Here is a 27530-nt window from a genome sequence, read left to right on the forward strand (position 1 = left end):
AGTGACAGGTTTAGCTTCAAACACTGAATTATTAAAATTTATGAATTTAATTTCGTAATTCATTATGAGGGTTTTCACAGCTCATTTGCCTTCTCAATGTCTTTATTCAAGTTCTTTAGTTAAAAAGGTCATCTGGGTTAGCAATCGATGGAGAAAACAAACTACAATTACTTTTGTTTCTAATTCTGACCAAAATGCAAATTCTGCACAAGATATTTTGGGTTCCACTTTTGCTTTCATGATAAAAATATAAACCACAGTTTAAAAGGAACTCATGTGGTTCCATCGTCCTCACTCTTGCATAAAATGACTATAAGAAAATTACTTTAAAAAAATTTTTATTATTATTAAGTAAACTCTACCCCCAACCTGGGGCTCAAACTCATGACTGGAGATGAAGAGTCGCATGCTCCACTGACTGAGCCAGCCAGGTGCCTCAGAAAATTACTTTTTAAAAAAAAATTAAAGCAGTATGTTCCAAGATTGTCACTCCATGGAGGAGGAATGTCCTTGGGGAAGGGACAAGATTTACCTTCCCCCAGGAATATTTCATTAGCCCCTCTGCCATTGTCACTAGAACCGGCCTACGTCGTGCTGCTTCACCCGTAACACTCCGGCACAAGGGTGGGAAGGGGGCTGAAGAGTCCAGAGCAATCTTCCCAGAATTTTCCAAAGCCGTGAAGAGAAAGCTGGGATCTTCACAAAAGAGGCGGGTTAACTTGAAACCAATTTGCTTTCTGTGAAACCAGTATGCTAATTTCTGTCCCACTGATAAGATATGGATCTGCGCGTACCTTCCGGGCCCCGCCCCACCCCCCCACCGGGGTCGTTAACCTCTTCGAGTCCGAAGCCCCAGAAGATGAACCTCGGAGACTCGGTGGTTCACTTAGCAGCCTGGCCCTGCTCTCCGCGTTCAAGCCTCTCCCCTGAGCAATGACCTTCCGGAAGAATGATGGACCCCAGGCAAGCCTTCGGTGGCAGGGAAACCTACCTACTCAGAGGGCCTCCGATTTGCCCTACGACCCCAGCAAGACATGGTGGGCGGGGAAGGGTGTAGGCACTCCCACCCTTCACTTACTTCAATACACGTGTGGTGAATGCATACAGGACACGAAGATGAGTAAGAACCTGTTCTGCTCCCCAGGAAGTAAAAGTCCAGTGGGGGTACACACGGTATTCCTCTCGCTACCAAGAACACCGTGTCAACTTTTATAAGTGACGGAGCACTATGTGCTATAAGGTAGGGAAAGAGGTGTTTTCTACTTTGCACGGCACTGTGGACTGTTTCACAATTTCTTAGTTTTTATGTAAAAACACACATGAATGCAATAAGTTTTTAAAAAGGCTCATCAGGAAAAAAGAAACCTGCATGGTCATCTCTAAATTTTACATTATATAAAGAACCTTGGTATTCGCTTTTTTTTTTTTAAATCAGAAAACGCTGTACTTGTCGCGTTTGCTGCCTCCGCGGAGAAGGACAAAGAATATTGAAGAAGACCGCACTTACTCACCCAGCCCTTGTGCAATTTGGGGAACTAAGACCAGGGCGAACCTGAGGAAGCCGGACAGAGGAAGCACGCGGACGCCAGCTCTCTGTCCACAGCGCGGTGAGACCCAGAGGGCGCGCTGTCCCCGGCCAGGAGCCGCGTGCGCGCCCCCCTCACCCCGCCCCGCCCCGCCCGCAAACCTCCGAGGTGGGCGAGGCGGGGATGCTGGGGGCGGGGCCTCGCGGGGCGGGGCCAGGGGCGAGGCAGCTGGGTAGGAGGCAGGGAGACGCGAGGCGCGGTCCGCCAGCGCCAGCGCAGCCAGTGCGCCGCGGTTTGGGGTGCCGCGCGGTAGCGCGCCCTTTTGCGCCCCGGCGGCCAGAGGTTTGCTGCAGGTAACCGACTCCTCCACTCCGTCGCACCCGGTCGCAGCAACCCGGATCGCCTGCTACGGCGCCCGGTGGCGGGTGGAGGGATGGGAAGGATGCGAGGGAGGGAGCCGGCTCTCAGCCAGGGCTCCGCTGCCCCCGGGCGGGGTGGGCTCCGCTGGGGAAGAGGAAGCAGAGCCGGGGCCGGAGGGAGCGGACACGCCGTGGGAGTGAGCCGGGAGCGCGTGTGCGCTCTGGATGCCTTCCCTGGGCCTTACTCCTGGTCCGATCCGTGGAGCCCGGGGCCGGGACTCCGGTGCCCAGTGTCACCTGAAAGCCACTTTTTCTGGCTTCTTTCCCCCTGGTCCGGGTAGCGAGTAGGAACTGAGAAATCAGAGGAGTTGGCTGCGGGCGTGGATAGGCAGAAGAGCGAACAGTTACTCAACTGCCGTCCCTTGGGTGCCAGCAGCTTTAACTTCATTTACTCCTCCCGGTAGCCCCGCGAAGAGGCATTATTACCCACATTGTACTGATGAAGAAGCCGACACCAGGATGAGAAATGACTCGCCTTGGGGCAAGCGACTGGAAGGGGGCTTCGAAGCCCCCCCCCCCCCCCCCCCTCCCCCCCTGTTCCCTCTCTGTCCTTCCCCCGCGGGTGTCGGAAACTCGCGCTGCTGAGTCCGTTAGGAAAACAGGTGATTGTACTCCCTCCTAGGTTACTTTTTTTGTTTTTGTTTTCTTTTCTGTTAGCACCCAGTTTCTAACTCCAATTCTTCCAGTTTTTGGTTATTAGCTTTTTGAAGTGAAAGCAGCCCAGGCTCACAGCTTTGTCTCCTTGCAGCGCTTTCTCTCGATGCCGAGCGAGCCCCAGGCACCCTCGCCGGCCACACACTTCTTTCTCACGGTGGATGAGGTCGCCTGCACATCCGGGCTGGACCTTATGGGCTGCCCAGGTGGAGGTAAGTTTTGTAGTCACCCGGCAACCCTGGCATCCTTTGCTTGATTCCTTTGTAGAGGGAAGAGAGGCTTCATTTTCCAGCTAGTAAGTAAGACAAGAGGCCAACGGGGAAGGATATACGAGGTTCGCAGAAGGGCACTGGTTCCTTGAGATGAGAACAGGCGACAAGTTTCTGGGGCCTGAATTTGGCTAGTGGTAGGTGAGGCATTTGGTCGGGGACTTGTCCCCTGCTCTGGGCATTCTGTCCCCCTTTCAGAGCTGTTCTGAAAGGCAGATTTGTTTTATAGAGGGGAGGAGGAGGGGTGAATGGTTTTTAAAGATCAGTGTAAATTACCTGCTAGGAGCCCAGGCAGTTCCAGACAGGCTCCCCTGCCGGAAGATAGGGTAACAGATTTCACTTCTGGCAAAAAGAAAAAAAACACTGAGCTCGGTGGATGTCTGCTATTGCTTAATGGATTTTTCGCAGCCCTTCCAGATGCGGTTTTGGGAAACTGAGTTCTTAGAAATAGCTGACTTCACAATTTTTAAAAACAATGTAATATACTGTAAATTTACTTTTACAAAGTTTTATTGGTAGATGGAAGAAGTTGATTTTTTTTTTTTTTTCTATTTCATGGGGAGGGTTTGAAGGTTGCCCCCAGCTCATCTGCCCTTCCTTCACTGGCCCTGGGGAGGACCTCCTTAGCCTGGGCCCCAAATCTCTAGTGGATTTCATCCTTCATTAATTATAATTCATCCGTTACTGATTATAAGATTACTTCCAACCACAAGTTGGTTTTTCCATTTGTAACTTAGTTGCTTAACATTAAGAAAAATGTCCTCGAGAATTACCAACAATCTACAAAATCAACTATGTTACAGGGACTGAACAGGTAATGGATGGGGGATCTAAGGGGGGCCTGGTTGGGCACAGGTGACCTACGGAGGACCTGCTAAAACGATCTGTGTGGGTATCGGCCATTCCCTCCCCATAACCGTGCAGGGATTCTGACCCAGGGTGTCTAGATCTTTCTCCCCTCCCCCAAAATAGCTGAAAATTTTTCATTTTTTTTACAAAGTAAGACCTGATTTAAATATTGACTCTTTTTTTTCTTTTTTAAAACACAGGAACCAATCATATTTGGTTCACGCATCATTCATTTTCAGATCTGTCTTAGAAACTCCTATACCTGGTGATTGCATTCTCGAGGGGAATGAAAAATTCTGACCTATGATGTAGATATAATACACTTGTCATGAAGTGAGGTGGTGGGAAGCCGAGATTAATGCTGTTGAAAATGATTTCTTCTGATTCTCAATTCCTGTTTTCTATGAAGGATGCAGTACTTCCGCTGCATAGAGGAAAATAGTCTTTTATGGGCCAACCAAGGAATTGTGTCACTGCTGCTAATGGTCATTCTAATGAAAATTTATTCGTGGTTCTAGATCAGGATGTCGAATACCTAACTCCCTGACTTAAAAGAGGAGTTCCCCAAATGACTGCTCATATAAATCAGATGTGTTTCTCATGGAGACTATTTGTATTCTTAACCACATTGGCTTTGGCACCAGATGCAACGCTTAAGGTTGTCTTGTTTCTTTGTCGCTCATCTGTGGCAGATGCTACGGATGTTGACATTTTGGGCCAGTTAAGCTTTTGTTGTGTAAATTGTCCTGCATTTTGTGGGATGTGTAGCAGCATCCTGGTCCTACCCAGTAAATGCCAGTCGTCCCCTCCCTACAGTTACAACAACCCAGATGTCTCCAGATGTTGCCACACATCCCCTGGAGGACAGTCACCTGGTTGGGAAAAGAATGAGCCGACATTTAAAATGCTCTGGACGTTTATGAACTAAACCGTAAATACAATTAACTTTTAAACTTCTAGTGACTAGAGAAGCTATCTGTAATGTATAAACAAACATCTACATTTTAAAATACTTTTATAATAAAGGTGACTAAATAGTGTTCTTCGTGCACAGCTTCGTGTGTCCTGCCAGGATTTTATCTCCAAGGAAATTTCAGGTGTTCAATGTGGTTGTTGAATTTCTAAAGTTTAAAATAGTGGAAGCTAAAATGGAATTCTAGAGTGGTTTTCATTTTTCTCCTTTTATTTTATGTTTTTAAAGATTTATTTATTTTTATTTGAGAAAAAGAGCAAGCTGGGAGAGGGGCAGAGGAAGAGGGAGAAAATATTCAGCAGACTTCCCACTGAGCAAGAAGCCCAACTCAGGGCTGGTCCCCCAACCCCGAGATCATGACCTGAGCCGAAATCAAGAGTCAGATGCTTAACTGACTGTGCCACCCAGGGGCCCCCATTTTTCTCCTTTTAGTTTACTTGATGTCTTTTAATTTAAGATGATAAAATATTAATGAACCATGCTTATTGATTTGTGAAAATTGACACAATCCCTAATAGAACCACAGCAAAAATTCTAAGCAAAAATTTTAACAATGAGACTCAATGTAGATCATGTTCAGAGTAGAATTTAGTTTTAGGAAACATAAAAAGCTTTTACCTAACAGCAATAGCTAAGATAACCATATATTTCTGTAGTCTGAGAAATTCTAATTTTGTGGAAGAGAGCCCTACATAATATAAAATATAATGCATATCAGAAGAAGAAAATGTCCTGAATATATAACCAACCCTCTTTTTTTAGACCTTAAGTTCAGGAGGTTGAAAACACAGCCCTAGTTATTGAAAGATGCATCCTTAGATAGGGATTGGCTACCCATTGGATCCCTTCCAGAAATCAAACTAATTTGTAAGACTTAGGATTGGCTATATAATTTGTGGGGCCCCATGTTTAAAAATTATTTAAGAACACCAAGATGGCCGGGTGCCTGGCTGGCTCAGTTGGAAGAGCACATGACTCTTGATCTCAGGGTGTGAGTTCAAGTTCCACATTGGGTGTAGAGATTACTTAAATACAACTCAAAAAAAAAAAAAAAAAAAAGAATATCAAGATGGCGGCAGACAGCTTGAGTATTAAGTGAATCACAGGGCCCTGTGCAGGTGTATAGGTCCCATACCCATGAAGCTGACCCTGGCTCTTTGCCCATAGCTCAGAAGAGGATTGCAGTCACTAATGCAAATCCAGAGGAGAGATTACTGCTGCCCCAAAGCACTGAGAGTTTCCGATTCACGGATGTACTAATATTTCCAATCAGGAGTCCACATGTATATGGTAATTAGTACACTAAATTTACTAAGAAGGGGCACCTGGCTAGCTCAGTCAGAAGAGCATGTGACTCTTGACCCCGGGATCATGAGTAGAACCCCACGTTGGGTGTGGAGAGTACTAAAAAAATAAAAATAAATAAACTTAATAATAAAAATAAAAATAAATTTACTCCCATGAATAAAAAAGAAATTCCTCCCATGAGTAATTTTTCTTTTGCTAAAGAGTTAGCCACATTATGTATGAGGGGCCTGGGTACCTGAGCGACCTGTTTTTTCAGGCATTCATTGAACCATGACTTACTGAGCTGAGCACCTGTCCATGACAGACATTGTCAGCTCTGACCCTACGGCTGTGAAGGATGGAGGTCCCTGCCTTGCTGAGCCTTCTAGCCTAGGGCCTAGAGGAGGGGGTGGAGATAAATGAGCACATAGTCCCACAGGCTGTCCCAGTTGTCAGTGGGACTCCGGAAGAGCCCAAGATCCAGAGAGCATTTAATCTGAGGGGAGGGGATTACTCAGGGTAGGTCTCCCTAGAAAGTGGTATTTAAAATAAGGCCTGAAAAATGAATAGAAAGTAGTCAGGTGAATTAGGGGCCTGAGTTCCATGTTAGAAGGGTTGAGACCAAGGCCAGGAATATAGCTTTGGGGTGAGGCCTCTCAGGTCATTTTCAGGACTTTGGACTTAGACGGAAAGGTAATGGGAACCTTTTGAAGGACCTTAAATGGTAGATGAGATGTGCGACTAAGTTTGGGTTTTTGAGAAGATCATCGTCACTGCTGTGTGGAGAATGGTTTGCAGGGTTGGGCTGGGCTGGTATGTGTGATGTCTTTGTACAGACTAGGTAAGATGCACTACTTTGTCCCAGCTGGGCCAGACCAACGGCCTCAGGCCCTCAGCCTGTCGCTTTGCATACATACCCTGCAGAGGGGCAGGATGCGGTATGGGCAGAGTGCAAAGGTTTTTGCTATCACCAGGGCATGGTGTAGTGATGCTGAATAGAAGCCAGAGGCAGAGGGGTTGGGGGGAGGAGGGAAAGGGAGAGAGGGTGAGTCTGTAGCTAAAGTCAACATGAAAGTGGTGATTATTTGGATGTGGTTGATGGACAGGGCGATATGGAGGATGTTTTGAAAGTTTCTGGCATAAATAACTGAGTGGGATGGGGTGGTGAGGCCATTTATGGTGTTAGGGAACCCTGGGGTCGGGGAGGGAAGGTGATCCATTGGGATAGGTTTTGCTTGGGAGACACCCAAGTGGAGACCAAGGAATTGGCATCTGGAACTCTTGAAAGTGGTGGTGTGGAAGGAAGTCCATGTTGGGAGCTGTTGCATGTAAATAATCATCACATACCCAAAAGATCATGTGAGGAGGGGTGTGGGGTGAGAAGAGAAGGGGGCTGGCCTGGAGAAAAAGACCACTGTGTTTGGAAGAGGAAGAGCAGCTGGTTAAGGCAACTGAGAAAGCAAATAGACATGCAGGATAGGGAGGAAATGTGGGATCTGTGGTTTCCTTTTCTTTCTCTTTTCTCTCACTCTCTCGCTCTCTTTCTCTTTCGCTCTTTCTCTCCTTTTCCACTTGAGATTGGAGAGACTTGAACAAATTCTAATGCCGCTGGTGAGTTTCTGGTAGAGAGGGAGAAGCTAAACATGTGGGAGTGAGAAATCCATGACTGAGCCTGCTTTCAGGGAAGGTGAAAGAGGTTGGATTCCATTACACAGGTGAGGGGATTGGTCTTCGATGGAAAGAGGGAGGGAGAAGATGGATTAGATGACTCAAAGTTGAGCTCTCTGAAGGAGGCTGCAAAACCATCTGCCGAGTTTGGTGTGTCAGCTACTTGTCAGAAGTCAGCTACTTCATCAACCAGTATTCTTCAAGCATTTTCTAGTGCCAAACACTGGTAGATTATGAATGATGATGACCCTTATGCTCAGCCCTGATAGAGTAATAAATATATGTTTGGTCTTTGTCTCTGGTTCCTGACACTGGGCTCTGAAGCCCTTGGAATTTCCTGAGGGATTGTGATGATAGGAATGTCTTTTGTTATTCATAGAAGGATCTCTTTTCCACACCTGTTTATGCTAATGAGGTGCTGAGGTGTGGGGGGGTGCCCTAGGTGGCCTCAGGATGGGGAGGTCACCAGAAAGAACCAGTAATTAGAGGTTTGGAGCTTTCAGCCCCACCCACTGTCCTCTGGGAAGGGGGAGGGGCATGCCTAGAGATTGGGTTGTAAAAACTTGATCAACGCTATTTGGAGAGCTTCTGGGTTGATGACCCCACAGAGGTGCTGGGGAAAGTGTTTACACCAAGAACAATCCAAGGTAATTGTGATGTTTTTCACAGTGAGAGGGGGTGACTGCTTTTTAGAAGAATTCATGCTACAGAGACGCATTTTGGAAAGAGCTGTTTGGAAATGTTTTCACTGTAATGTAAACGTTGCCAAGAAATATGGTAGATTTGTGACTGATCAAAACTTTTAAAAAACTGAAAACCTCTAAGAACTTCGAAAAATAATTGTCTGACAAAATCTTTTAAGTGAGGATATCAGTGGGTTTTGAATCCATCTGTTAGATTCATAAAAATGTGACACCTACTGACTAGTTTGCAAGGACAATTGATTGAGAACTACCAGCTGAATCTCACCAAAAAAAGACTTTGTGTAATTGGTGAATGGACTGAAAACGAAGTATCAAGATTTAGGTAGCAGAGCCCAGAGTCTTCTACTGTTTCTCCAGTGGATCCCTGTCACCCCAGCCATTAAAACAAAATGTTAGGATACAGGAAACTTGGAAGCAGCCCTTAACAGGGCTCTAGAACAGGATAATTAACCAAGAGTTTTCAAAAATAAAGCGTATTTAGGGGCGCCTGCGTGGCTCAGTTGGTTGAGTGTCTAGGGCTCAGGTCATGATCCCAGGGGATCGAACCCCGGAGTCTGGCTCCCTGCTCTCTGCTCCTCCCCCTGCTCATGTTTTCTCTCTTCCTTTTTCTCAAATGAATAAAGTCTTTTTTTAAAAAAATAAAGCATATTTAATCTATTGCTTTCGTTACAAATATTAATAACCATTTGTATTTGTACCATAAGTGATTACACCGATAGGCGTTATTTCCTCTTTTCCCCATCTTTTTGTTTTATAATGTGCAAAAGTTATTACATGGAATTTTTATTTTTATTTATTTATTTATTTTTATATTTTTTAAAGATTTTATTTATTTGCGAGAGAGAGAATGAGAGACAGAGAATGAGAGGGAGGAGGGTCAGAGGGAGAAGCAGACTACCCGCCGAGCAGGGAGCCCGATGTGGGACTCAATCCCGGGACTCCAGGATCATGACCTGAGCTGAAGGCAGTCGCTTCACCAACTGAGCCACCCAGGCGCCCTACATGGAATTTTTAAAGAAATATACATATCTAGATGGGACTTACTCAAAGCTTTTACTCCTGGTGTTTGTACTAAAAAATTTACAAGCTTATCATTAAAAACTGAGTCAAAGTGTCCCCCTCCCCGTACAGCAATTTGAGAACTAGATTTCCTTGTAAACTGTAAAACTGCCTCTTCCCCATGACGTGCTCCTATAGTTCATTCCTGGAAAATAAAATTGCTACTAGAGCTTCTACTCTGAAAAGTAACAAATACAGAATGTATGTGTGTCTTGTTTCTCTTGAAATGTGTACCTTAAACTTCCTTTAAATAATCCACTTTAAAATGCTTTAAAAAGAAAGAAAAAAGAAACTCCTGGGGGTGTTGTGCCCAGTGCTCCGCTCCAGGACGGGTAAATGCTTTTAAGTCATTTCTACATAGGCCTTGTGGTTCTCATTCTTTCCTTCACTAGCCACCTCTGTGCTGTTGACAGAGATCCGCCCCAAGCCATTTTGGATCTTTTGGGGAAGGAGATTGGAGAGGGCTACATTCTCCTCTGCAGGTAAAGGTGAGGGTTAAAAAGCAAGTCTTGAGTCACCTCTGCTCTATCGTGGGGCTCTGGCTGCATCCCCCACAAAAAGTTCACTTGGGGTAGCTGTAAGATTCAGCTGATCATGGGTTGGAATCAAGTAATCACGAATTTTCTGGAATCAGCGGCTGGACCCAGGAATGTGCCTAAGGCACCATCCTAGGCTATTCGACTTGGCAAGCGTGTTTGTCCTTCAGGTATTTGTGCCTGAGAGGCCTGTAGGATGTTTCTATTCCATCTGGAGCACACTGATCTCATCTTCGTTTACTCTTTCCCTATGTTATGCTAATCGAAGTCATTCAGTTCACTCTGGAAGATTCATTTCTAACGCTACGGCTAATTAACAAAACACCTGGCTAACAATGAGAATTCCTGAAGCACGTGGTGTCCTAGCTGCCACTGGAGTGTGGCCATCCCAGGAAGGAGTCCCTGTAAACCTCCCTCGCCCCCAGGGGGACCCTCAGCTATGGTTTCTGACCAGTCTGGCTAGATGCTCTCACCTGTTCCTTTCAGCACTACAATGGATGCATTGTTCCCCAAATAGTTTTTATCTATATTGACCAAGCCTATAATTTCCCCCAGAAGGCTCAGCAAATAAGCATGTGTGGATTCCTTGAGATCAGGAAGATGCTTTATTTATGATTGTACTTGCCCCCCCCACCCCAAAACCCAGACCCTAGGATTCTGTTCTGTATAATAGCTACTAGGTGTGGAATTAAATTGAGTGAATTTGTTAGTAAACTTGAAATACAGTTTCTGATTGTGGAAGTCTAAGAAAAGTTCCCTCTAGGCATGAACTAAAGATTTGAACATGTCCAGACAAGAGAAAATATAAATCATAGTGAATAAATGGCTAACCTTAATGAAGGGCCCACGTGTCAGATACAGTGTAAGCGTATGACCGGTTGGCTCACTTATTCTTTATAAAAACTCTAAGGCACACATGACCCTAATTCAATCAAACTGCCTAAAATTATTATTATTGTTATTATTATTTACTATTATTTTTACCAGCAAAGAAGCTGAAGCTTGAAGTTAAGGGTGTACGGAAGCCTTGAGTTGGTGGATGATGATGCCCAGTTTTTGAGCTGAGCAGTCTGGTTCCAGAGCTAAAATCATTGCTACTAAGCTCTCCTTCTTGCATGTAAATATACTCAAGAGAAAATATGGAGCCACTGGTAATCAAAGAAATACAAAATGAAACCTCATTGATGTACCGTTATATAGTTGTGATGATGACAAAGATAATTATACAGTGGATGAACATGTAGTACATAATTAAGATAATCATATAGTAAATGTAGAAAAAATGGTGCTCAGATATTACTACTGGCAGTATAAGTGAATGTGGTCCATTTGGAAGGCAGTGGAGAGCCATAGACATTTATGTGGTTTTTTTCCTAAGATTTTATTTATTTATTTGACAGAGACACAGCAAGAGAGGAAACACAAGCAGGGGGAGTGGGAGAGGGAGAAGCAGGCTTCCCGCTGAGCAGGGAGCCCGATGCGGGGCTCAATCCCAGGACCCCGAGATCATGACCTGAGCCAAAGGCAGATGCTTAATGCCTGAGCCACCCAGATGCCCTGAAATTTATAAGTTTTGATTCAAGAATCCTACTCCTGGAAATCCTTTATAAAGCCAAGAGAAAACAAATTATGTGTATCTTCAAAAGGATTCATAGTTCATGTTTACAACAATATAATTTGGAAATATCCTTAATATCCAACCACAAGACGCATACTAACATTGGCAAAAAACAATAAAGACTGTGATGTCCATTAATAGAAAAAAAAACAGAACAGAAAATTGAATCCCAGCTGCTATTACATCTTTGCACAAATGTAAGTCAGGAACGTCCCTGGACAGGCATTAGAAGGGAACTTGAAAATGATGTGTAAGTGGACTAGAACTGTAAGTGGCTTTTTGTTTGTTTGGAAATTATCTTTACAATAATGCTTTGCCAGCATGCTTAATTGGAGCTTATGTTGGAGAATTGGGGCCATTTTATCTCACTTTGCAATTTTAGAAATTCCTGAAGTGAAATTAAAAACATTTCAAAAGTGCTTGAATAAATACCCCACCCCCAAACAAAAAGATGATCACTGAATAGTTTTGGGTATGTCTATGCTCAAATTTTTCTAGTGCACATTGATGGTATATTTGGAGCCTTGTTTTTTAATGGGTTTATTCTATACAAGCTGGAGTGCAGCTCCTGTGGATGCAGTTTCATCTCAAAAACCTTTTTTGTGTGTCATTACGTAGAGAATTCCTTCATTCTTGGCTTTGGCAGTACTTTGAAATTCAACGTATATACCTAAATGTAATCTAGATACAATGAAAATGTTGGATCAAGTTTGCCACTCAAGTTTATGTATCCGCTTCAAGGGAATGGTTAGGTCTCAGATCACAAATGGTTCCCTGTATCTTAGGACTGAAGCCTTCAGGAGGAGAGTTTGTCATATTGACACCTGCAGGAATATTTGGAAGGTTCTGGAGCCCCTTGGAAGGTTTAGGAGGTAAGGCAGGGTATGATTCAAAGCTGTTAATAATAACTGGACCCAGTATTCTTGGCCAGAAAGTGAGACTGCTCTGTTCCCTCTACCCTCTGGGGAGTCAGCCCTGGGCCGAACCCCCTCCCACCTCTTCCCTGCTGGTAAACAGGAGCAGATGACCCAATTCAAAGCAGCCTAAAGCCTCGGTTTCCTTGACTATGAAGTGAGAGAGAAAGTAACTACTTCCAGGGTTGCGAGGATTGGAGGCAATGTATGTAAAATGCTTGTTGCGAAGTTCTTGCTAACCCTTCACCTGAACAATCTCCTTAATCCCACAATAACTTCCATTGTGAAAGCACCATCAATTTTAATATGTGCTTTTAAGGAAATTAAAAAAAAAACCACCATAGTAGCGAACACATGATGCATAAGTGCCTATCAATTTCAGAAGCTATTATGTAAGAAAGTCAGTCCTCAGACTTAGGCAAGTACAGCCTGATTAGTATGTTGTCTTGCAGCGGGTCCTCCCCGTCGTCCTCCACTCCAGACAATCAACCTGACCAGGGCTCAGCCTCCCCGTCCCCGTCCATCATCCGCCCGCTGAGGAGTAGCAGAGTGCTGTGTGAGTTGGGAGTTGGGGACCCCTGACCCAAACCCAACTGCCCTTGTGCACAGGTGAGGAGCCCCAAGCGCAGGAAGGTAAGGTCAGTCCTGAAGACAGGATGAGCACCATCTAGTACGAGGCCGGTGGTTTGGGGTTTCTTGATAGCTACTCATTCTGTCCGACCTGACACAGGGGGCTCAGAATTCACGGTGTGCTCCCCAACACACTGTAATTGGGAGCATCTAAATACTCTACTCTAGTTTCCTTAGCTGGAAAACACTCTGAGCTTGAAGGCACATTTAACCAAAGCAACCACAGTCCCGCTGTACCTTTCTTTGAGGGAAGGGAGGGATTTTGGACAACTCGGACTCTTTGTTTCTCTCTTTCTTTCATTTTTCAAGTTGAATACGCCCGTGGTCGGCCCAGGGAACAGCGTGAGGGGAGGGAGTGGGCAAGGAGCCCGAGACTAGGTCAGATTACCAGGAACTCACCGAGGACGTGCTTTGGAACAGTTTAGACAGGATTATGTGGAATTCAGTGCTGAAATGGGAGATGGTGGTGAGGACACCTGTTCTGTTTATCCAGCAACTGCTGCATACCAGTCTCTCTGCCAGGTGCTTGACAGGTTTTTGAATCACCCCCATCCCAACGGGGAGCTCCACTTTTCAGATGAGGAAACCAAAGCTCGGAGAGATGAGGGAGCTTGCTGAAATCCTACATTAGAACATGACATAGGATTTATCGTTTCTTCTGTTTGACTTCACACTGCTGCTGTGGTTCCCACTAGACGGTGAGGTTTGAGCTCACGGAGGGTGGTTCGGGAAAGGGACCACGTTGCAAGAGGTTGAGGCGGATTTTAATATGTTAAAAAGCATTTCTCATTCTTGCTCATGGTTAGCTTTATCATTTTTTGCATAATAAAAGAGAAAATCTACTCTGACCATTATATTTAACCAGCCAAAAATCCAGACACATGCTATGACCTGGAATTTTAGGACTTCCTTTAAAAACAAAAAGGAATCCGGTATTTTGGATTGGAATTTCTGGGACATAGGAAGCATTTAAAGCCTGGAATATTTAAATTGGGGTTGTTCAGAAAACCCAGGACCTATGGGCTGTGTGATGAGCAGGTGGGACAGAAACCAGGGCCGCTGTTAAACTGTCTGTGCTAAAGAATTGTTCTGGACACGTGGCTTCTGAGCCCTAGTATTCTCATCTTCAAAATTAAGAGCAGACAAAAGAAACTTGAAAGTACCTTTCAAATCTAAAATTTTGTTTCCATAAAACTGTGGTGCTCTATTTAGCATTCTAAACCACCTAGTAAAAGGTTTTTAAAAAAATGAAAGGAAAAAGTTTATTACTCTTCAAGTCTGGAATTTTGAAGTGAACAATAGATCTTTTATACTCACTTTTGGCCTGCAGTGATAATGAGGTTGAAGATTTCTTAAAAACAAAACAACCAAACAAACAAAAACAGGGACACCTGGGTGGCTCAGTCAGTTAAGCAACTGCCTTCAGCTCAGGTCATGATCCCGGGGTCCTGGGATCGAGGCCCGCATCGGGCTCCCTGCTCAGCGGGGAGCCTGCTTCTCCCTCTCCCTCTGCTGCTCTCCCCCTCCTTGTGCTCTCTCTCTCTGTCAAATAAATAAATAAAATCTATAAAATAAAAAAACAAAAAAACTGTGTGTGTGTGTGTGTGTATGCGCAAAGTAGATATATTTCATTCAAGGCTACAAAGGTCTGCCTCTACAAATGAACTCTCTTGCCTTAGAGGACAGGTTTTTCCCATTTCAAGGTTTCCATTGCTCGTGCATTAACAAAACGGGAGATAACACGAAACCTACATAGGCAGTAAGAAACACTAGTCTGAGAGGGAGGCAGACAGATGATCTTTGTTCTTCATGTCCAAAATTTCATGACACTAAGCTCAAAAAAGACGCTTTTTTGCATGTTCAGACAACCTGGTTCACTCCTCCCAATGCTCTTGTAATAAATATCCTTTAATGTCTGTCTTCTCTTAATTTCAAAAGCCTCTTCTAAGTTACATTTTCTACCGGTAGTCACCCACTCTGAAGGTCTAGTCTAGTTCTAAGCCAGCTGCATCTTTTAAAAAAATCATAATAAAGAGGTTTTAAAAAAACTCTTGAGGTTAAAACTATGTAAAACTCAGTGGCATTAAGTACATCCATCTCCACTATCCATTTCCAGAACTTCTCATCATCCCAAACAAACTCTGTACCCAATAAACTGTAACTTCTCCCCCTGCACACATACTACCCCCAGCCCCTAATAACCTCTGGTGTACTTTCCATCTCTTACAAATTTGATGACTCTAGGTACCGCATTTAAGTGGAATCATGCGGTATTTATGTTTTTGTGACTGACTGACTTCACGTAGCACGTCTTTAGGGCTCATCTGTGTTGTAGCTTGCGGCAGAATGTCATTCCTTTTCAAGGCTGAGTAATATTCCTCTGTATGTATACCCCATGTTTATCATTTGCTTTTCCTGACTACTAATATAATGCCTTAATTCTGGTACTTTTGTGCAATTATGGCCATTCTTTTGGCTTTCAAGGGAGTGTATAAAACTTGTGAATCCATATGTATTCTTTTTTTTTAAAGATTTTATTTATTTTAGAGAGAGAGTAAGAGAGTGCGAGCGGAGGGAGGGAGAGGGAGGTAACCCCCAGCAGTCTCCCTGCTGAGCACAGAGCCCGACTTGGGGCTTTATTGCAGGACCCCGAGATCATGACCTGAGCCAGAACCAAGAATCAGCCGCTTAACTGACTGAGCCACCCAGGCACCCCCATATGCATTTCTAGCACTGAATTATAAATTTGAAGAGGATTCAAGATATCAAGAAAGCATAGGTACTAACGGGTGGGATCAGTGGGACATTTTTTTGCTGTGGAAAACACAATTTTTGGTCTGAAGGGCACATAATTCTGGAATCCTGTTTGAAGTGACCAGCTATATTCCTGCATTTCCTCATTTCCATGTCTGCCTTGTACTGAGCACGTGCTTTCAGCCCTCTACTCCCTTGGTCACACCATCTGGCTTTAGTTGTAATATCTTATTTCATGTGGAAAGCCCCCTTTCCAAAGAGGGCACAGGAAACTAGGGTCCAGTGCCGGTCCTAGAAGGTTTTCCCTGTCGCCCCTGTTTCCGTGGCTGGAGCCCAAGGGAACTCTGGAATGAACTCTGGGACACAGTGACCTAAACTGTGGAGCTCGGTGTTTTTAATCACGGTCCTAAGTTTTGGGGACTCCAAGCGCTTTTCCTGGCCAGTCGGGAGGAGCAGACACTGTTGGGGGGGTCTCAGGAGCTTGCGTTAGGTGACACCTCAGAAAATCTTGGCGCCTTGCTGCAGTGAGTCACAGATAGCAGGCGGGCGACCGACCAGGTTCCCCCAGATGAGGGGAGGCCATGGAGACACACAGGTGGTAAATGGTAGGAAGTCGCCTTGAGATCTCATCCACTTCCTTTTCCCTCCCTCGGCTGCTTCAGGGTGCTTTGGGGTCCCGATCCCCTGAGATGTTTGGGCAGCTTTAGCATCAATCGCAGTGGTGGGTATTCTGCTCTGGGCACAGCAGCCTCTGGGTCACGGAATAATAGTCCTTGGGAGTCTGTGAACTTGAGTCACAGAGGAGCCCTGACTTAGCCGTCTGGCTGTTCAGTTACGCTTGCCTGTGCGGCCACACACGTGTGTGCATCTACTTGCCTGTGTGTGCGTGCGCATGTATTTTTTTTTTTTAAGATTTTATTTACTTATTTGACAGAGAGAGAGAGCACAAGCAGGGGGAGCCACAAAGGGAGAGGGAGAAGCAGGCTCCCCGCTGAGCAGGGAGCCCAATGCAGGGCTGGATCCCAGGACCCTGGGATCATGACCTGAGCTGAAGGCAGACGCTTAATGACTGAGCCACCCAGGTGCCCCTGTATTTTTTTTTTTTTTTAAGAAAAAATATTTCCACTATTAAAAATGAAACAATAGGCACTAGGGAGAGAGAATTAGTCCCATGTATAATAGTTTTGTTTGGACTTAAGCCAGAATGACTGTGGTGGAAATGGTTGAGGAGAAAAGAGTTTACCCCTTTGAAGTCCACCCTTTCATTTTTACAGTTGACTCACCTGTCCGCTCTAACCTGCCCCAAGGTTAACAAAGCTAACCAGTGCAGGGCCCTTTTTATCTTGCCCCTTGTCTGGGAGTCTTGAGAGTAATTAGAGGCTGAACAGGAAAATCCTGATTGTTCTTAGGGGTATGTACGTTATATGCAAATTTATGTAAATAGGGTAAATCCTAGTTTGAGGTCTAAATATTTTATGTCCTATTAGTTTATAATAAAATATGCCTTAATCCCTTCTCCCTCCCTCTTCCTGCTTTGCCTTTTTAAAAATTATTAAAAAAGGAATTTAGGAAAATATAGCCTGAGCCACAGATAGCTCGTTTCTTTAATTTTTTTTCATTTTCTTCTCTTTGTAGTGATACTTCTCTAAATTCACTGAAACTAGTGTGTGATTGGGATGAATGTCATCTTTTGGCATCGGTTTATTTAAAATACTGAGGCTTGTGCTAGTTCTATCTAGGTCTTAGTTATTATATCGCAAAGTCCTCTGTGTCCTGACATATTCCAAACTGCAATCTAGATTCGATAATCTAGGGTTTTAGACTTCCTTACACAGATCGCCTCATGTATTTATCCTTGTGAAAACAGTCCCCTACTTTACTTCTGTCCCATCCTTACCATGGTGAGCTGTTGAAGACGAGAGGTGGTGGATTAAATTAGGCAGAGGCCTTTCGCTTGGAGCAGTAATGTACTTTAGAGCCTCTCCCATGGGCAGTTATGTGATGCTGGGCAAAGCACACAACCCATTTCTTTCAACAACCATCTTTCCCATTGCTCTGTCCTCCTAATAAGGTGTCGGTGAATCTTGTTGGGAAAATCATGCTTATAAGACCAGTGCTCTTCAGAGCTAAGCCACAGTGCACAGTGATGGCTTTTTTCATCATTGCATGTCTCTGATTTCTTTGGAGGCAATGACTATCACCCCAACCCTCCCTCATCTCCTTTGTTTTCAATGTAGTTATAAATTCACGACCCAAACTGCCAGTTTTTTAAATCAGTTTTCAATATGCTTATTCCCATCATTTATTCCATCAGTTTCATCTTGAAGACATCTCTCCTGGGGCCTTTTTTTTTTTAATATTTTATTCATTTATTTATTTATTTATTTATTTATTTATTTATTTAAGAGAGAGAGCGTGCGAGAGCGCATGCCCCCAGGCTCACGCATGCGAGACGGGGGAGGGGCAGAGGGAGAGGGGAAGAATCTCCTGCAGACTCCTTGCTAAGCAGGGAGCCTGACTCGGGGCTTGACCTCACGACCCTGAGATCGTGACCTGAACTGAAATCAAGAGTCAGTCACTTCACCCACTGACCCGACAGAACCACCCTGTCCTGGGGCCTTCTCATCTGCCCCAGCCTGCTACGGTTATCTGTTGGCCTGTGATATAGTCTAGGATGTTCCTTTACCATCATCCTGGGATGTACCTTTTCTGATTGTTATGTTTTCCCCTTTCTTAGTTTATACTTTAGTTGTTTTTTGTTTTTTTTTTTAAGTAAATTCTACCCCCAAAGTGGGTCGACTTACAACCCCGAGATTGAGTCACATACTCTATGGGCTGAGCCAGTCCTGCGCCCCCATACTTTAGTTGTTTTTTTTTTTTTTTAAGATTTTATTTATTTATTTGAGACAGAGAGAATGAGAGAGAGAGAGCACATGAGAGGGGGGAGGGTCAGAGGGAGAAGCAGGCTCCCTGCTGAGCAGGGAGCCCGACGCGGGACTCGATCCAGGGACTCCAGGATCATGACCTGAGCTGAAGGCAGTCGCTTAACCAACTGAGCCACCCAGGCGCCCCCCATACTTCAGTTTTGATGGAGTTCATCCTCCAGTAGCTTCCTGAGATAAAGTGCATAAAGGTAAATATTTTGAGACCTTACCTGTCTTAAGATGTAAAATGTTTTTATTTTACCCTTAATTGACTTAGTAATTCACGTGGTTCAAAGAATTCTCCTCTGGAATTCAGTTTCCTTTAGCATTGTCGATGCTGTTGCCATTATCTTCATCATCTGCCTTCTGTGGATGGTTTCTATGAAATGTGAAGACAACTGTGCTTCTGAATCCTGTCTATGGGGCTTATTTTTACCCCTCTGGAGATCTATGTGATACTCTCTTTACCAGTATTCCAGTATTTCATGATTCAGGAACGTGTCTTGGTGTGGATCTGTTTTCACCCATTGTATTGATATTCCAAGGAGTGTCAATCTGGAAACTATTCCTTCTTTGTGATACATTTTTCCCCCTCCAATTTCCCCATCAGTTGGTTTGCCTATTTGCCTAACTAACTCCCTGAGAGTTTTCCTCAACTTTCTTTTCCAACACTGCCATTGAGTTTTGTAGTTTTTCCTCTCATGTCATTAATTTTTAATAGCTTTTTTTTATTTGCTAAATGTTCTGTTTCAGATTAGTTGGAGTCCCTGCTGTGAGGCAGACCTCCCCAAATGTAGTAACGTGAACATTTCCATTTTATTTTTTGCTCACACATTCTGTGGGTCAGGAATTCAGAGAAGACTTGAGTGACTATCGGCTGGAGTCATCTGGTGACTTCTTCAATTACATGTCTGGCACCTGGGCTGGGATGAATGAAGGCTGGGTTCATCTGGGACTGTTGACTTGGGTATCTTGGACTCTCTGTGTGGCTTATTACATCACGGAAGCTGGTTCTGAAAGGAAGCCTCTGGAGAGCAGATTTTCTAAGACAACCGGTTGGAAGCTGCTTAGTTTTCCATGACCCAGTCTTGGTGGCCACATCGCGTCACTTCTGCCGATCTCTACTGGTCAGTGTAGTCATAAGGTTGTCCAAATTCAAGGGGAAAGAAATTTTGACTATATTTTTATTGGTGAATGGCAAGGTCACATTGCAAAAGAGCATACGGGATGGGAGTATTGTTTTGCCTATTTTGGGGGCCCTATAATCTTACTGATTGATTGAATGCAATATTTTTTCTTCTCTCTCTGAGGTTATTATAATTAGTTTTCTTCCTGTACGCAATCTGTTTCTTTGAACATTTGGGGAAATTTCTAATTTAAGCAATGTATTTAAGAGTTGGCCTGGTTGATTCTCTAGTAAATAAACTCCTGCGTTGGCTTGGCTGTCGAAGTTCTGGGAGCTGGTAGCTGCAATAGGGAAGGAGACCTCAATACCTATTGTCTCTGGGTTCACTCGGTTCCACTGTTTCCTGGTTGGAAACCCTGCTTTCCATTGTGCCTGGTGTGTCCCAGGCTTCAGAGACTAAATCTTGGGTCATGGCCAGTTTTCAGGGTAGAGACCCAACTGCTTTTAAAAAAGCTGCCGGTCAATACTGTTTTGTTTTTGTTTCAGAAACTCTCATCCCTCCTCTGGAATCTGTGCTACCATTTCCCTGAACCTTTTGAAGATCCTGTAGCAAAAATAGAGCTGGTTTTTTCTTTCCCTGCTGTCAGTCTGGGATTCTTGGGTCTGCTTAATCAGTTACCTTTCGTCTGTCTGCTTTTCAAATATTACTTGCTGCTTCTTCTCTCACTCTACCTGAGGACATTTTGTCTGTCCTCCCACTCCAGTGAGTACTCAGCTGCACCTTAGTCCTGACCAGTTGGAATTGCTCATTTTATGGTGGAACACTTCTAGAGACTGTATTGTTACCTCATGTGTGTTCCATGCTTTTCTTCTTGTCCCCTTCCTTGACTCCTCCTTAGTACCAGAATTAGAAAAGATCAGAGTTTACTTTCAGTTTTTATAGAACTTAGTATTCTTGTGCTTCTTAGTTTTAATTTCAAAAAGCCACCTATTAAGAATGGCCTTTAAGTCTTGGCTTTCCCTGTTTTCTTCACATGGTAGAATTATTTTCTTCTTCCGTTTCTCCTTAAGTTGGGTTTTTCTACTTAAAAATATTCATGGTGGGGTCCACATGGAAGTCTTCTCTTTCAAGAAAGGCATCAGTGTTCAAGGGAGGGACTTTCTCTAGGATACTTGCTAAGACAGTTGCCAAGTCCTGTGGTACATTCTGGGCAGGGAAGGCTTGGCGGTGTGTTTGGGTCACATAGCAAAATGGCAGATTATGTGTAAATGGACTAAGACTTCCAAACACAAGGCAAGGATTGGCAGAATTGATTTTTAAAAAGTGATCCAACTATAGGATATCTACAAGAGAAATGGTTTAGATTTAGAGACACAGTTAGATTGCAGTAAAAGAATGCAAATAGATATGCCATGCAAACAAATACCCAAAAAGAGCTAGAGTAACTATACTAAGAGCTGACAAAATAGACTTTAGGACAAAAATTATTAAAGACAAAGAAAGACATTTCATAAGGAATGGCAAAAAGGAATCAGAAGACTTGAACTCCACTATAAACCAGCTAGGCTAGTGGACATCTGTAGAACACTCCACCCAACATCAACAAAATACACATTCTTCTCAAGAACACATAGAACATTCTCCACGATAGGCCATATCTTAGACCATTAAACAAACCTAGGAGTGTGATTGCCGTGTTGAGAGGATAGCCTCTGTTTAGCTTTATAAGAAACTGCCACACTGCCAAAGCGATTCTACCATTTTGCGTACTTGGAGCTCATTGCTCCTCTTGGATGTGTAGATTAATTCTTTAAAATCAAACTTGGGGAGATTTGCAGCATTATTCAGATATTTTTTTCTACCTCCCATGCTCATGTATACAGCCCTCTCCCCCCTTCCTTTCCTTCTGTAAATCCTATTATACATTTGTTGATAATACTTAATGGTATCTCACATGTCTCTGGGGCTCTGTTCATTTTTCTTAATTTTCTTTTTCTTTTTGTTCCTTAAACTGGATACTCTCACTTGACCTGTCCTCAATTCTCCTGATTCTTTCTTCTGTCAGTTTAAACCTACTGTTGAGCCCCTCTAGATAATTTTTCAGTTCACTTTATTGTACTTTCAATTCCAGATTTCTGTTGGGTTTTTTTCTTTATCATTTTCTGTCTCTTTATTGAAATTCTCAATGTGGTTAAATATGATTCTTATACTTTCAGTTCTTCAGTTCTTTGAAAATATTTATAATAGCTGACTTAGAGTCTTGGTTAAGTCCAATGCCTGGGCTTCCTCAGGGACAGTTTTTATTGACGGCTTTTTTCCTTATATGGGCCAGACTTTCGTGTTACTTGACATACTCTGTAATTTTTTGTTGTCAAAGGGACATTTTAGGTGCATATGGGTGGTTCAGTCAGTTAGGCATCTGGCTCTTGATTTCAGCTCAGGGCCATGAGATCGAGCCCTGCACTGGGTTCCATGCCGAGCGTGGAGCCTGCTTGAGAATCTCTCTCTCCCTCTCTCTTTGCCCCTCCCCTACACCCCTACCCCCGCTCTCTTGCACGTGCTCTCTCTAAAAGAAAGAAAGAAAGAAAGAAAGAAAGAAAGAAAGAAAGAAAGAAAGAAAGAAAGAAAGAAAAGGGAGATTTTATAATATGTCAACTGGAAGTCAGACCTTTGCTCCTACCCTGCCCGGGGTTTGGTGGTGTTGCTCTTTGTTTAGTGATTTTTCCAGGTTAATTTTCAAAAGTTTATTTTCTTTGTAGTGTGAGGCCACTTAAGTCCCTGTTCAGTTAGCTTGGAGATCAGATCACTTAATGATTGGACAGAGATTTCTTCAAATGTCTGAACCAGTAAGGAGTAGGAGCTGCCTAGTGGCATCATTTTGTTTATGATGATCTGATGTTTTAATGGTTGCCATGCTTAAGTATTTTTGCAGAATCTACCCACGTTTCTTGCTAATACAGGTTTGGAGTTGGGTGGTGGACAAGATAGTTGGAAAAAGATGAGATAAGCAGCTAACTCAACTGCAAGATTGTTTTAATGGGCCAGTGAGCACCAGGAATCTTCACAGTGGGGATAGAATATATTCAATTTTCCAGTAGTACTGGACCATTACACGGTTCCTTGGCACCCACTCTGGGACATGTTGCTAGAGTTTTCTTTGGAAAAGCTTGACCCAAATTGTAAATATTTTCAAACCTTTAACAATACACAACCAGCATTAGAAAAACAAGTTAAGATTGGAGAGAAGGAAATTTTAAAAGCAAGAAATGAACCAGCCATAATTTTGAGGGAAAAAAAGTGAATACCTAGGATTAGTTCACGAGCATGCTTTCTGAGTGTGTGTATACTTAATGGGCATTACATTCCTTCACACATTTCCCTTTTCATTTCACAGATTTTTTTAAAAGCCTCATGGGACAGCACTGTTGCTGAATGCCTGGTACATATAAGAAACTTGACTGCATGAAAGGCACTCTCCAAACACAGTATGTTACCTGGAATCCAAGAACTAAATGAGCCAGACTTTCTTTAAGTCTAAATGGTAAAAAAAAAAAAAAAAAAAAAAATCTAAGTACTTTTCATAACATTATTCTATACTAATAATGTCCAATTATTTATTTGTATTTGCATTATTAATATTCACAATTTATTTCCTAACTAAATATTTAAAAGTTCTAGTGCTAATCCTGGTATTAAAAACCAGTTTCAAATCTCTATAAAGCTGATATGGAGATGATCAATGGTATTTGGCTTTATTTGTTAGAACAGTAACACTTAGGGGTGCCTGGCTAACTCAGTAGAGCATAGGACTCTTGATCTCAGGGTTGTAAGTTCGAGCCCCAAGTTGGATATAGAGATTAAAATAAAGTCTTAAAAAAAAAAAAGAACAGTAGCACTTATTAGTTATAGAACCAATTGCCAAGTTATAAAATTGATTTTTGACAACAAAATATATTTTGTAATATTTGTAAACATAATAAAAATGGGTCGGGTTCCTCATTTGAATATAGACAATAGGTGTGTCATACATTATAATTTGTATACAACTGTTGTTTCTCACAAGCATTAATTATTATAACCTGTAAAAGCAATGTAGGAAATGCAAGGCTATGTCTCTATTTTGGACTGTGTATGTCTTCTCTTCCTGGGGTACCTGGTATGGAACTGAACTAAGAGAGATTCAAAACAGACCCAAATCTGGCCTGGTTTCAGCTGGGTCTTCCTGGTTTAGTTTGAAAATTCACTTGACTTGCTTTTCCTTCAGAGATTCTTAGAAGTCACAGCTATTTTTGAATTTCTCCTTAAGAGCACCTCCAGTCCTAAGTTGGTGAAGTGCAGAATGAAGCTGCTTGCTTCAAATATTTGGGGCTGCTGATGCCAACTGATGGACATTAATGGATGCATCAGGAGGAACCCAGATTAGTAATGATTTCAAGGCAAAGGGTGCTTTAGAACTGGCACAGGAGGAAAAACTTATCTCACCAACTGTGGAGAGTTCATTGTAGCCTAGGTCTTCAGCTGTGATTTGTACCTCAATTTTCCTGAGAGGTAACTTCCTAAGAGGTATAACGTAGGATATTTTAGCACATCCTTGTATTTTTTTTCTTTGTTTTTTTAGATATTATTTTTAAACAATCTCCATACTCAACGTAGGGCTCGAACTCACAACCTGAAGATCAGGGGTCATATGCTCCACCGACTGAGCCAGCCAGGAGTCCCCCCTTTTATTCTTTTTTAAGAATCTGGTATTAATATTACAGACTGTGGGTTTCCTCTAACACTAGCCTTTTCTGCTGATTGACCAATTTTGTTCTGTTTTGAACATTTGACCTCATAACAAAGAGGATGGTTTTTAAACCTGAGATGTCGTAAAAAGACTGTATTTATATACATTCCTTCTATTTTTCTTTTAGTGCTGTTCTCCATTTCAAGATGCCTTTGCAGTTTGATAAATGCGAACTGACAACTCTCAGGGCCACGACGGTAGAGAAACCATGACTGCTTGAAGCCTGGAAGACTGCCCTTAATTAAGGAAAATCCCTGATTGTTGTTTGAAATGCTGAGAAAGTTGCTGCGGAAGAGACTTTTCTCTTATCCCACTAAATACTTCTTCCTCCTTCTTGTTTTTTCCCTAGTCACCTTCTCTGTTTTAAGAATTCATCAAAAGCCTGAATTTATAAGTGTTGGACATTTGGAGCTGGTTGGAGAGAATCCTAGTAGTAATATTAATTGTACCAAAGTTTTACGGGGGGATGTAGATGAAATCCAAAAGGTACAGCTTGAAATTCTAACGGTGAAATTTAGGCAGCGCCCTCGGTGGACAACCAATGACTATATAAACATGACCAGAGATTGTAATTCTTTCATCGAGAGGCGGAAATATATCATGCAACCCCTTAGTAAAGAAGAGGAAGAGTTTCCCATAGCATATTCTATAGTGGTTCATCACAAAATTGAAATGCTTGACAGGCTCCTGAGAGCCATCTATATGCCTCAGAATTTCTACTGCATTCACGTGGACAGAAAGTCAGAGGATTCCTTTTTGGCCGCGGTGATTGGCATCGCGTCCTGCTTCAGTAATGTCTTTGTGGCCAGTCAGCTGGAGAGTGTGGTGTATGCGTCGTGGAGTCGGGTTCAGGCCGACCTCAACTGCATGCAAGACCTCTACAGGATGAGTGCAGACTGGAAGTACTTGATAAATCTTTGCGGTATGGATTTTCCCATTAAAACCAACCTGGAAATTGTCCGGAAGCTCAAGTCGCTAATGGGTGAAAACAACCTAGAAACTGAGAGAATGCCATCCAATAAAAAAGAAAGGTGGAAAAAGCATTATAGAGTTGTTAATGGGAAGCTGACGAACACGGGGACTGACAAAATGCACCCTCCTCTCGAAACACCTCTGTTTTCAGGCAGTGCCTATTTTGTGGTCAGTAGGATGTACGTGGGGTATGTGCTAGAGAATGAAAAAATCCAAAAGTTTATGGAGTGGGCTAAAGATACATACAGCCCGGATGAGTATCTCTGGGCCACTATTCAGAGGATCCCTGATGTCCCAGGCTCACTGTCCTTAAGCCAGAAGTATGACATGTCTGACATGCATGCAATTGCAAGGTTTGTCAAATGGCAGTATTTCGAAGGGGATGTTTCCAAGGGTGCCCCCTACCCACCCTGCAGTGGGGTCCATGTGCGTTCCGTGTGCGTGTTCGGAGCAGGGGACTTGAACTGGATGCTACGCAAGCACCACTTGTTTGCCAACAAGTTTGACACGGACATTGACCTCTTTGCCATCCAGTGTTTGGATGAGCATCTGAGGCATAAAGCCCTGGAGACATTAAAACATTGATGGTTCAGTTTAGTCAACTTTAGAAATGAGAAGACGTGTGCATGAGATGCACCCTACCTGATTCTTCTGCCTGGTAATAAACAGAGAAACTATAGGGGGCGCTCTTTGGGTTAGGGACCTCCTTGAAGCTGTGTGATTTCTGCCCAGCACAGCACCATGGGTTAGAAAGGTTATAGCATTAAATGTTGACCTTGAGTTAGCATGGGGTCAGGGTAGGTTGGGAGGCACTCTGGGGGGCAGTGGCCCACGTAGCTGGGGATGCGGCTGAATGCAAAAACCAGCCTGTTAAAAGAACTCAGGGACTTAACAAAATGACCAAGATTTCATCTGTGCCAAAATTACTTTGAGAGCTTTACTTATGACAATTTTCTTGATTTGAATAAATTTATAGCAACAACCAGTTGTAAGGATATAATTTATCTTGCAGGTTTTATGTGGTGAAATAGAAATTTGACTTTAAATGGTCCTCGTAAATAATTTACTTTCTGCTGTAACATTGTGTTATGTAGCATGTCGGTATGTGTCATCTCAGGGAACTTGAAAAAATGGGCTTGACTGAACGTGAATATTTCTAATTTTTGCTTCTAACAATGTCTATATGTTTTTAAAAACAAAAGAAAAAGTGGCAATGTCTAGCTTCGTTGATTCTATGAATCATCTTAGCTTATTAGAAAAGATACCTTAAGTTATTTAAAAAGTTGAGATCTTTGTCTATTATTATAGTCTCTACAGAGAAACTCAATTTTCCAAATACTTGTCTCGACTCACCCCTGCCCCTGTCTCCTCAGACCCTGCTATCAAGCTATAGAAAAACTTGTTTTCATAGTGCCTCAGTTCTCTTAACGTGATCCAAGACAGAAAGGGAGTAGTGTGTATGGGGAGTGGGGATCTAAGACAGAAAGGGTGTAGTAGGTATGGGGAGTAGGAGAAGAGGCGGCCGTGTTTGGGCAGTTTCTGAGGCCTATGATGAATGTTCTAGCAGTCATTCATCTTACTATAGCCAGATAGTAAGGCTATTGCTCTTGGGACCCACTTAGGTCCAGCTTCCCAGGGACTTGCATCTAATGTCACCTGTGTCTCCATTTCAAAGGACTGGCTGGCTTCTGCTGTCCTTGCTTCTTCATGTTACCTGCCCCTTAGTTATTCCTTAGCCCTTGGATTGTAAGTTTCCTTCTTCCTTAGAAGGCATAAGCTGTTTTTTCACATGCCTATGGTGTCTGCTCTACTTTTCCACCAAAAGACAAATGATTCCAGGTTGCCATTGTGCTATCTCATA

At 43.2% G+C, this 27530-nt stretch overlaps 1 protein-coding gene across 2 annotated transcripts; it reads left to right on the forward strand.

Moving 5' to 3' along the window:
* The first annotated feature begins 1772 nt into the window (after positions 1-1772).
* On the forward strand, positions 1773-27480 carry GCNT1 (glucosaminyl (N-acetyl) transferase 1). 2 transcript variants are annotated; one of them, XM_032427672.1, is made up of 4 exons: positions 1773-1879; positions 2694-2811; positions 23306-23452; positions 24825-27480. In XM_032427672.1, the coding sequence occupies exon 4, from the start codon at positions 24968-24970 to the stop codon at positions 26252-26254; it is 1287 nt and encodes a 428-aa protein (XP_032283563.1). In that variant the 5' UTR covers positions 1773-1879; positions 2694-2811; positions 23306-23452; positions 24825-24967; the 3' UTR covers positions 26255-27480. The 2 variants fall into 2 exon arrangements, with proteins under 2 accessions (XP_032283563.1, XP_032283564.1); XM_032427673.1 differs by having other exon boundaries at positions 23306-23396.
* The last annotated feature ends 50 nt before the right edge of the window (positions 27481-27530 follow it).

This window comes from Phoca vitulina, unplaced genomic scaffold, assembly GCF_004348235.1.
Source record: "Phoca vitulina isolate PV1807 unplaced genomic scaffold, GSC_HSeal_1.0 scaffold37, whole genome shotgun sequence".
NCBI classification, from domain to species: Eukaryota; Metazoa; Chordata; class Mammalia; order Carnivora; family Phocidae; genus Phoca; species Phoca vitulina.